General features: G+C 32.6%; 1 protein-coding gene across 3 annotated transcripts; it reads left to right on the top strand.

Moving 5' to 3' along the window:
- The first annotated feature begins 2071 nt into the window (after positions 1-2071).
- LOC145037061 (peroxidase 10-like) lies at positions 2072-10684 on the top strand. 3 transcript variants are annotated; one of them, XM_078985621.1, is made up of 11 exons: positions 2076-2730; positions 2947-3432; positions 3513-3600; positions 3683-3745; positions 3827-3990; positions 4106-4181; positions 4323-4379; positions 4462-4587; positions 4854-5063; positions 6026-6099; positions 9075-9205. In XM_078985621.1, exons 1-10 carry the CDS (start codon positions 2318-2320, stop codon positions 6065-6067), a joined length of 1725 nt encoding a protein of 574 aa, XP_078841747.1. In that variant the 5' UTR covers positions 2076-2317; the 3' UTR covers positions 6068-6099; positions 9075-9205. The 3 variants fall into 3 exon arrangements, with proteins under 3 accessions (XP_078841748.1, XP_078841747.1, XP_078841749.1); XM_078985622.1 differs by lacking the exons at positions 4854-5063; positions 6026-6099; positions 9075-9205 and having other exon boundaries at positions 2072-2730; positions 4328-4379; XM_078985623.1 differs by lacking the exons at positions 2076-2730; positions 2947-3432; positions 3513-3600; ... (5 more) ...; positions 4854-5063; positions 6026-6099 and adding exons at positions 8742-8996; positions 9515-9680; positions 10124-10684 and having other exon boundaries at positions 9075-9266.
- The last annotated feature ends 1123 nt before the right edge of the window (positions 10685-11807 follow it).

The raw sequence follows: 11807 nt of genomic DNA, 5'->3' as shown, positions 1-11807 counted from the left end.
TTCATCCAGTTCTTTTGGGCTACACTTACCTCCATATTTAAATGGTTTATATGTTCTATATACGACATATCCCAAACAATGGATCCCAAACTATTGTGGCTTTATACAAAGCGACTTATGGTTCCAAGACGTCGACATTCTCATAGAACTCGACCCATAAGGTGTTGGTGAGTTTAAGAGCTTCCTCCTTGATGGCATTGATGACCCCCTTTTCACTTCATCATTGATGTCACTCACATATGTAAGGACTTGATCGATCATGTCTTAAACTACCGCATCCCACTGAACATGTATATCCATCCTAATCAGCTTGTTTTCAAAGCTAGCTAAAGTATCTACTGACTGATCCCTTATGATCTTCTTGGATTAAATTATCTTCTTATTGTCCTCACTTTCAACAATAGGAAGTTGGGTAACACCACTTGCTCCATCCACCTATACCTATACCTACCCTACCCCTACCTACTCTTAACCACCACTTCCCTTCCCCTACATACATCTTTTCGAAATGTCATCAAGCATATGATATTCTTAAAAAAAGATTTCACATTTAGAAATACTTTGTTTAAATATAGTGGTATACAAATTCTATGAAAGTGTAAAAAAATATAAAAAAATGTCTAGTAAGTGTTATAAAAATGTTATACATATGTTTTAGCAAATTAAAAAAGAGTTTATACAAAGTCTCAAAAAGATTGTAAAAGGATTTTAAAAAAAAATCTAAAAAGAGTTGAAAAAACAAAATTTGTAATTTTAAAACAACTAAATTTAGGGTGGATTGTAAAGTAACACCGTTTGAACCGTTTTAATAGAATAATTTAAACATTAGACTAAATTGGTAATGATATTTAAAATCTGGACCAAAATATAATATTGAATATTACCTCAGTAGAAAAACAAAAGCTTATACTTTGATAGCTTTTTATAACCTTTTTTTTTTAGTTTTTGGCAACTTCAATTTTTTTTCAATAGTTTCTTTTTAAAAATAATTTTTATCCAATTACAATAACAAAAAAAAAGCAAAATGAAAATTAATAAAAAATACAACAAAACATATTTCTAAAATTTTCACTGAAAACTGAAAATAAATACTCAACTAACTATATAAACACATTATATATATATATATATATATATATATATATATATATATATATATATATATATATATATATATATATATATATATATATATATATATATATATATATAACTTTTGAAGAAAATAGAAAGGAATTTTTCTTAAAAAATTCTTTTTACATCATTAACCCTTAAATAATACTATAAAATAAACACACATATTAGAGTTCTCAAAACATATAAATATGTTTTTAAAACAAACAAGTTAAAAGGGACACACTTAATATCTGCTAAAAAATAAGATATAATCATCTTGGTTTTTACCTACGAATTATTCTCTGTTTGTCGCCTTAAACCTTTTTAGATCATCAAGAACACCTAATATTATAATTATGGGTGAACATTTGGATCTTTGGACTGAAACGGATCGTGGACCGGAAACGGATCGGTTTTTTTAAGTATGTCCGGTTCTTCGTTTTTTGTATCATGTAAAATTGATAGGTACAAAATTGGGTAGGTCTGGTCCAACAAGTATTTGTTTTAAAGTAATAGATAAGGTAACTTGAGTAGGGCTTTGAGTCGTACTATATGTACTTAAAGTTGTACTGATCCAACATGTATAAGATCCGAAAAATCTAAACCTAGACCTGACCTTGGACTTGGACCTGGTAAGCCTCAACAGACCGGGTCCATGGTCCATCGATTTCTACAAAAACTTATCCGATCCAAAATCTGATTATGATCCAACCGGTCCAAATACTCGCCCTGCTTGTAATTAAATCCAAATAGCCAAATACTCTAAAACTTCTTAAATACTAAAAATGTAAATGTAAATCCATAATATGGATACCCACACAACTATTGATTTAATAACCATTAAAAAAAGATTTTCAATCTTTCTGATTTTGATTTTACTTTTTTGGTAGTTGTAGAGTTGAAGTAGACAAAGTTTAATAAATGCTTTGATAAATATGGAAAGGTTCTATTTGTATGGTCATATGGAAAAAACATATGGCGAGAGTTTTGACTTCTCGTCAATACATTCGGGGCATATAAATAATTGCCAAGTCGGAGACACCTTCCCTCCTATCCTTCTGCACCGGAATCGTGAACCGCTTCATCCACCGGAGAGGAACCGGAGCAACGCCGTGTGCCCCTCTTTTTTGATTCCTTGACTTGCTATGATTTGGCGTTGTAGGTAGCGGCTGTTGTTCTGCATGTTTTGGTCTGAATTACAATGCATTGGTGGGATACCACCGTTTCTTCTCCTTCTCCTCCCTCCTCCTCCGCCGATGACAACTATATTAACAATAGGACTAATGGTGGTCGTATGTCTAATGCTGTTTCCTTGTTCTCCACTAGTCGTCTGGTAGGATCTCATCACCTGCGCGGTGTTACTAGCTCAAGGACTGACCAGCAGCTCACCGATGACGACATCGTTGTCCAGACGCCTTCCCGGTCCATTTCCACGCCTCAGACTTTGCCTCTCCCTGAATTTCGGATTCTGCTCAAACGCGGATTCCGCAGTCAATCTGCCGCCAATCAGACATCCAAGTACGTCCTGCCTTCGCCGGAAGACGCCATTAAAAAATCCGTGAAGAAAACAGGGGTTTCCGATGCCAATCACAGCGATTTAAAAGAACCTCCTCGGTAACCTATTATTCATTCTCTAACTCTTCGATTTTACTGATCGTGGTGTTATATTAGGATCATTAGTCTCATCTGCAATCGTCTAAATTCAACATCTAGGTCAACTTAATTTCAAAAAGTATATCCAGTGGCTTGCAATGTGTATCGATTAGTCATAAAATGGAATCGAATACAGTCAGATGCCTTGATTTCACTTTAACATGTTTCCTATTTCAGCATAACTAGCCTAGATCGCTCAAGGGATACAGAACGCAAGGAATCAAAGTTTCTCCAGAGGTCGCCTCAACGATTCAATTTCTCATCAAGCTCAAGAGATGGACACAAACATGGTACAACTGTCAGTGCTCCAACCACTCCAATATCAAGCCACGCAATTCAAGTATGGTCACCACCAGAGCTGTCTTCACCTCTTCTTAGCCCTCAAATAAGAACCAGTACCAAAAATCCTACGCCATCAAGCTCTCCATTGCACAAGAAATCGCCCATTGAAAGTCCAATGAGTCGACATGGCAGCAATGCACAGGTGTCAGCGGCTTCAGTCCACCCTTTACCTCTCCCTCCAGGAGCTCCTGTGCATCCACCTTCTTCCCCAGCAAATACTAACACCAAGCCTCATTCAGTGACACCAAGACAAAGTCAATGGCAAAAGGGAAAGCTTCTAGGTCGTGGGACATTTGGAACTGTTTATGTTGGCTCTAACAGGTGTGTAAATCCCAGCGTACCTTTATCTCTCTCATATGGTGCATACCCTAATAGGCTAATGCCATTTCCTTCTTTAACAGAGAGACTGGAGCTTTATGTGCAATGAAAGAAGTAGAAATATTACCAGATGACCCAAAATCTGCAGAGTCTATAAAGCAATTAGAGCAGGTTGGTAGCGTTTCTATCAAGTATCAACTCCTTATAACTCATAACTCATAACTCGTAACTCATACCTTCTTTTCTTTTTAAGGAAATCAATGTTCTAAGCCAGCTTAAACATCCAAACATCGTACAATATTATGGTAGCGAAATAGTAAGCATCTTTTTTCCCAAATTGTAATTACCAATCATCTATTTCAAAGCAACATTAGAGATTTACATTAAGAACATGCAGGTTGGAAACCGGCTTTACATATATTTGGAGTATGTTCATCCTGGTTCAATCAATAAATATGCTCGTGATCATTTTGGAGGAATGACAGAATCTATTGTAAGAAGTTTTACACGTCATATTGTGTCAGGGCTAGCCTACTTGCATAGCACAAAGACTATACACAGGTAACACTTACATGTTCATTGCTTGATGCAAAATTCGAAGATTATTTATGATCTTAAACTTTAAAGGGTGTTGTGTTTTTGACTTTTGATAGTGATTATGTGATGTGTTTTGTAGGGATATCAAAGGGGCTAATTTGCTAGTTGATGCAAATGGAGTTGTGAAGCTTGCTGACTTTGGAATGGCTAAACATGTAAGATTCTTCATACTTCATATCTCATGTTCTGGTTTTCTGTTTCTTAATGTTGTAGTATTGGTTCTTGATTGTGGTATTTAAAATATATATATATATTTTATACAACATATTTATTGAAACTTCAATCTTGTTGCACAGCTCAGTGGACAGGTGAATCTTTCTTTGAAAGGAAGTCCCTACTGGATGGCTCCTGAGGTACTGTTCTTGTTATTCTCATCGGAACTTTTTACAATTTACAAATTTTCTTTCATTATTGATATTATTTTCTTTAATTCAGCTCTTACAGGGTGAGACACAAAAGGATTCTAATCCTGATCTTGCTCTAGCTGTTGATATATGGAGTTTGGGTTGTACAATTATTGAAATGATGAATGGAAAACCTCCTTGGAGTGAGTTTGAAGGGGTAAGCATTAAGCAGCAGCTACTTTCTCATTTGTGCAAAAGACATAAATGCCCTCCTCATCCACATTCGGAAGTAGCCCTAGAAAGTTTGTCCACTGATTTCAATGGCACAAAAATTGAAACTTTAGGCTCTAGTTATCTTGTCAAAAGACGTGAATGCCCTCCTGATCCTTATGATCAGATATAATATAACCCTAGAAAGATAACAACAGTAGTTTAACTTTAACATAATTCATTATTCACCATTTGTTATATATCTTACTGCAGCCTGCAGCAATGTTCAAGGTGATGAAGGAGACTCCACCAATACCTGAATCAATGTCAAATGAAGGAAAAAGCTTCTTGCATTGTTGCTTTATTAGGAATCCTGCAGAAAGACCAACAGCTACAATGTTACTTGAACATAGGTTCTTGAACAACTCAAGCCAGCTTGACATTCCAGCTTCTACCAATTCACCTAATAGGATGACATTAATGGTAATTTTCATTTCCATATTTAGTTTTTCTTCTAATTTTTAAAAATCAGGAAATAGCATTCATTGTACAATACACATCTAAATCTTTAAGGAAAACTACCTTCTTATTTATTTCCTCTTTCTTTACTATCATTCTTTCTTTAGTATGTGTCTTATATAGGAAAGAATGTTACTTTACTAAAAAGCACATTAGGACCATGCTTGGTGACTAGCTGAAAAGTGAAAAGCTAGCTGCTAGCTGATGAAAAATAACGTTTGGTAAAACTAGTTGATAAGCTAGCTGAAAATGTAAAATAACATAAAAGGGCATATAAAAGATTGAGTTTTTTTTTTTTTAATAATTAATAAAGGGTACATTTGGGAGAATTAAAAAGAAAAACTTAATGAACTCAATTTACATATCATATTTACATAAACTAATTGGAATTTAGTTGAAGCTTTGATAGTTTTTTAAGGATTTAATTGCTTTAGTGGGTTTGCATTATATAAATCATGAATTAATTAAATCAACTTGTAAATCTTTATAAAAAAAAAAGGCGATAACCATTGATATTTAATGAGAGTTTGGTAGTTGATATCTTCAAAATTCCCATTGTCAACTATGTCACCAAAGCATAAGCTTTAGTCTAAAAAAGCCTAGTGAGATCATCTAAAAAACAGCAACACACTTTGCTCTTCGGTTTTACCAATTATGACATTTAATCATTTTAATTCCTTTTTTCTTATTTTTATAGTCCCATAATATCTAAATCTCATCAATGGGACCCTTAATTAAATTTAAAATGAATAAACTAAATACAAATTTATGGATGTTACGGTTTCAATTCCAATGTGGATTAACTCGCGGACACTGTGCTCTTATGTCAGCAATCTAGTGGGCCACTGTCTAGAGTGTGGGTCAGCTCAGAAGTTGTTGGAATAGTAAACCCTTTTGCAGAAAAATTGAATTCTCATTTTTTTCAGGTGCAAAACCGAAGAGAACGTTCAAGGCATAGACTCGATTAGTAGTCAATGACAAAAGGGAAGCTTCTAAACAAGTACGTATTAATTATTATTTCTATTAAATACATCAATTCTCTATATTTTATATGGGTTTTCTACAGTAAAGTCCCATTATTTTAGGAAATTTTTTGATAAAGTCCTAAAAAAAAAATTTTGAACAGAAAGTCCGGGATTATTTAAATTTATCCCTTTTTGACCTGTTCGCAGGGCACGGGACCAAATTATTTCTTCAAAATTTGTATATAATGTATAAACGTATTTTTTTACGTATTTATATGTATCTTTATGTATTTTTAGAGCTTTATATACATATGTTTACATATTTTAATGGATTTTAAATGTAAAAACGTATTTGTATGTATTTTTAAGTGTTATTTTTTTTATGTATTATTTATATGTATTTTTAAAGTTTTTTTTTTTTATATAGATATTTATGTATTTTAAATGTATAACCATATTATTTTTACGTATATATGTATTTTTTACTTTAAGTCGTCTTCACCATTTCATCAAATTCCTACAGCTTCATCGAGTATGTCTGGATGGTTTTCCTGCATACCCACATATTTTAGGCTTTTCTCATTTGCTTATCTTGAAATTAAACATCAAATTAAAAAACAAAAAGATGCACATACGAAAACTTAGGGTTCCCTTGAGGCCACATGAGCTTGGTGAAGTTTTCGTATGTGCATAAATTATTCTTTTGGTTTTTAATTCGATGTTTAATTTCAAGATAAGCAAATGGGAAAAACTTAAAATATATGGGTACGTAGGAAAACCATCTAGACATACACGAAGAAGCTGTGGGAATTGGATAAAATGGTGAAGACAACTTAAAGTAAAAAATACATAAATATCTATATAAAAAAAACTTTAAAAATACATAAATACGTAAAAAAAATACGTTTATACATTTAAAATACATACAATATATATATATATATATATATATATATATATATATATATATATATATATATATATATATACACGTAAAAAATATGCTTATACATTATATACAAATTTTGAAGAAATCTGCAGAAAAGTCCTATATTTTTTGGAAAATTAACGATTTGATACCATGACCTGCTGAATAGGTCCAAAAGGGCTAAAGTGAATAAATTAACCGGTTTCTTGGGCTTTTCTATTCAAAAATTTAAATAATCAGGATTTTTCTGTTCAATTTTTTTAGGACTTTATCAAAAAATTTCCTAAAATAATGGGACTTTACGGTAAAAAAACCCTATTTTATATTTAAACTAATTAATTAGCACTATCAATAGTGATAAGCCGCCTAACACATGATACTTACCACTATCATTAAGAATTATTTCAAAGCTCTTCTAAGCTGCATTAGCTTAAGACAAAATGTGTATATTATATTATATTATAAAGTCTTTGCTAAGTGACTTAAAAGTGTTTGACTATTTAATGGTGCTGATGTAGGAAAGAAAAGAAATCTAGAAACTCTTCAGCAGCCATTAAGATCTGCTTCTTCTTCTTCTTCTTTCCTGTAGCCTTATCTCTATTATTATATATTATACCAAAAAATCTCTTATAGTAAATGCTGATTAGACATTTTACACTAAAACTCAATATATTAAACATTCTTGCACCATAAACACTTAAGGTAATGTTTGCTCTGCAGAGGGAATGGAATTAAGTATATATTATAATTATAATTTAATTTTATTTATATAATCATCAATAATACTGATGTTTTTATAAAATCTCAAAATTTAAATTAAACTATTTTTTGTTTTCCAGAAAAACTAAAAGTAACTTTTTATTGTAATTATATATCATTAAGCTCCCATCAAATCTATACTATTTATATTTAGGTAAAAAAATTTTAACTGATAAATAACTTTTTCGAAAATACATATAATATATATGTATTTTAATAAGCGATAAATATTTATCTGGGTTATTTTTAGAAAAGTCTCATTATTTGTCCTAGTTTATGCAAAATTCCTAACTTTTATTTTTGACCAGGTAAGTCCCGATTATATAATATTTTGTCCAAATTAACTGAAAAGTCTTTTATTTCATTTTTTTTTTAACAGAAAATGATGGATTATCATCATATCATGCAAAATTAGATCATCGAAACTTTTCTGTTCAAAAAATAAAATAAAATTTTGAGACTTTTCCATAAACTAAAACAAAATAATGGGACTTCTCTAACAATAACCCACATTTATCTGATTAAACTTTATTTCTAAAAATAACATTATTTTTCTTTATTTACAATTAAAAAGATGTCAAATCGGAAGTGGCATGCCTAATAACAGAAACATCATTTCCTTGAGTGTAAAAAAAAAGACATTGAATCGTATTATCCAAAAAAAAAATAGTTTTCTAATTATACACAAACAAACAACATGTTTAAACGATTCATCCCATCCCTTCAAGCCAACCAAATACTACAATGGAATGTAATGATCTATTCCATTCCGTTCCTTTATAATTCCATTCCATCGTACCAAACATACAACCTTAGTGTAATCCTTGTGTCTTGAATTTTCAATTTCAAATGACCACAATCACTTGCATATATATTAATAACCCCAACTCCACTTACCAACTTGACCTTGATGTAGACTAATTCCAAATTCTTTCTAAGTGGCACATCCACTCGACAAAAAAACATCTATATAAACCCATGTTTCTATAAAACTTGTAACAAATTCAATATCCATTACAATTCACAAACATGAATCAACCTTGTGCCTTAAAATGTTCACTTATTCTCATGTTTTCCTTAATTTTTCAACCATTAGTCAACAGTCAACTTGATTACAAATTCTATGATTCCACTTGTCCTAACTTAACAAAAATCGTTAAGTTCAACCTCTGGTCAGCCATGAATAACGACTCCAGGATCGCTGCATCGCTTCTTCGCTTGCATTTTCATGATTGTATCTCTAATGTAACTAGTCAAATTTTTAATTTTCCTCAAAATATTTTTAATCCAATTATATATTTTATTTTTGTGTTTTGTGTTTAGGGATGCGAAGGCTCGGTGTTACTTGATGCAACCAATAGTTTCCAGAGTGAAAAGGACGCAAATCCTAATAGAAATTCAGCAAGAGGATTTGAGCTTATTGAGAGCATAAAAGCAAATGTTGAAAAAGCTTGTCCAGGAACTGTTTCTTGTACTGATATATTGACACTCACGGTTAGAGAAGCCGTCTTCCTCGTAAGTTAATAGTTTTATATTGCAGGGGTATTTACGTCTTTTACACAAACAACAGATCAAGATCTAATTCCATTAGTCCTAGTCCATGTCCCACCTTTTAGGGTGGGACGAAAAAAAGATTTAAAATTTTGTCCTATTGACATCAGTTACGGATCCAGTCTAATGAATGTCAAACACAGTATAAGATTATCTGACGTGCCCTTTATCATATAATTTTTTTTTTCACATAAGTTTGTGTTTTTTTGTAGTCGGGAGGGCCTTACTATTCTTTACCCATGGGGCGTCGTGATGGCCTAACAGCTAATATAACTTTAGCAAATACAGATATTCCATCGCCTTTCGAGCCTCTAGATAACATCACCTCAAAATTTACTACCAAAGGTCTTAACCTACAAGACATGGTTGTACTCTCAGGTAAAAAAAATAGACACGTAATTTAAGACTATTTTGATTATCATGTCTCCCTTTTTACACACAATCCTACCTTTTTTGTGACTCTTGGTACCTATTTTAATGGATAAAAAAAAATGGAACTGTCATAGTTTTTTTTGTCTTTTTGTGGTTATGTGTCTATATTTTTGTCTTTTTGTGACTCTTGGTCACACCTATTTTGGTGGAACAAAAAAAATGGAACTGTCCTACCTTTTTGTGGGTATGCATCCATCTTTTTGTCTTTTTGTGGGTCTAGCCCATATTTTTTGGGATAAAAAATTGTAATTTTTGTGTGTCTAGCCCACCATCCAGACAAGCCTTAGTCCAGTACATGTCTAACACAGTATCATGTCATGCGTAACAAACAAGGCCCGGAAATTATTTAATTGTGTTTGTAACCGATGACTTACTTTTTCCTTTTTAAGGTGCACACACGATAGGATTTGCACAATGTTTCACATTCAAGCAACGCTTATTCAACTTTGATGGGTCGGGTGGGCCCGATCCACTACTTGACGTGTCACTTGCAAGTAGCTTGCAAAGTGTGTGTCCGAATCAAGATGATTCGAACACAAATCTGGTCCCATTGGACGCAGTTACAACAACTAAGTTTGATAATGTTTATTATAAAAACCTTGTGAATAATTCGGGAATTTTGGGTTCGGATCAAGCTCTTATGACTGATAATAGAACCTCGGGTATGGTTTTGAATTATAGTAAGTTTCCGTATTTGTTTGCTAAGGATTTTGGTGCATCCATGGTGAAGCTGAGTACTGTTGGTGTGATTACGGGGCAAAATGGTCAAATTAGAAATAAATGCAATGTTGTGAATTAGAAAGGTTGTGGATTTGATCGAAAACTTGGTCATGTCTGTATGTATGAATAAGCAGAGATATTTTGAATATTTGTCACAAACATGTGATGTATATTGTAAGGATATTTATTATCACAAGTATCTTAAATTATCGAAAAATGTTTTTCTTAAAGATACACATGAGAAATTCACAAAACTAGCTGGAAGTTGTAACTTTTATTTGTGTAGAAGTGTTTAGCTAAATGAACTAACTGTAAAATTTTAAAATAATTAAAGTAAAACTTTAAAGCTTTCAAAAGCTACTTGAAGCAGTTCATTCTAGTAATTATACCTTAATTAATTACTACTAATTCAAATAATCAAATATATAAAACCTAAACGGTCATTAAGAAACAAACACACACATAAACAAATATAACTAGTGTGTTCATTCATGCAACTACATAAACAAAATATTTTGTTCATTTCTGTTATTTTATTAAATAAAAGATCATAAATAAGCTTCACATCCGACGCTTCACTTACATTCGTTTGCAAATCTATAGACACCTAACAAAATATTAAATATTTGTCATCGGAAGCTTGAAACTTATTGCTATGTACATATCAAGTGTTCATCCAAATAGGTACTTAATCTTTCGAGCAAGAAAAGATTTTATTTTGACAAAGACTGACCGTTTCTTGATAACTTGCCTCTGACTCGGATCCCTTCTCATCTCTCTGTGGGTTATTAGTTTGGTCTGACCTCTTGGGAAAGGAGTCTGAGCTCTAGAGCTTAGAGCTCCTTTCCCAGACATCTCTGTTTCCTTTTCCTTTTTGATTGATCCGACTCTAAGAGTTGGGTCGTTCAATCTTTTTAAAGCCAAATCACGGCTTTTTTCAGCTGCAAGTCTTTGTTCTGTGGCCACAACCACCCGCCAATCCGCCAAAGACGTCTCTTCTTTTGCTTGCCTCACCAAAGCAAAATACTCTTCTTGTGTCATATCAGTCGTGACAGTATTGTCAGATACTTTGCCACGATCGATCTGTTCCAGTGCTGCTATAGAAGAAGCACTGTGTGCCTCGACTTCTAAACGAACCGCCCTCAAAGTGAGTCCAAGCGTTCGAAGGGTTTGTCGTTTCATCTTAATAACCATTTTCATCTTCGATCTTTCTCGTGTGCCTTCGTTTATTTCAAGTTTAATTTTTTCCATTTCCCCCCTTACACTCTCGGAAACTTTAGTCATTTCGTTAATCTCGGTTCTCGATCTCAATTCTTCCTCTTTTTTTGCTCTAATTTTCATATTAATCGCCAT

The sequence above is a fragment of the Lactuca saligna genome, chromosome 3 (genome assembly GCF_052625555.1).
Source record: "Lactuca saligna cultivar CGN05327 chromosome 3, ASM5262555v1, whole genome shotgun sequence".
NCBI lineage: Eukaryota > Viridiplantae > Streptophyta > Magnoliopsida > Asterales > Asteraceae > Lactuca > Lactuca saligna.
Note: the sequence above shows the minus strand (reverse complement) of the source record. Positions and strands in the feature narration are given on the sequence as shown.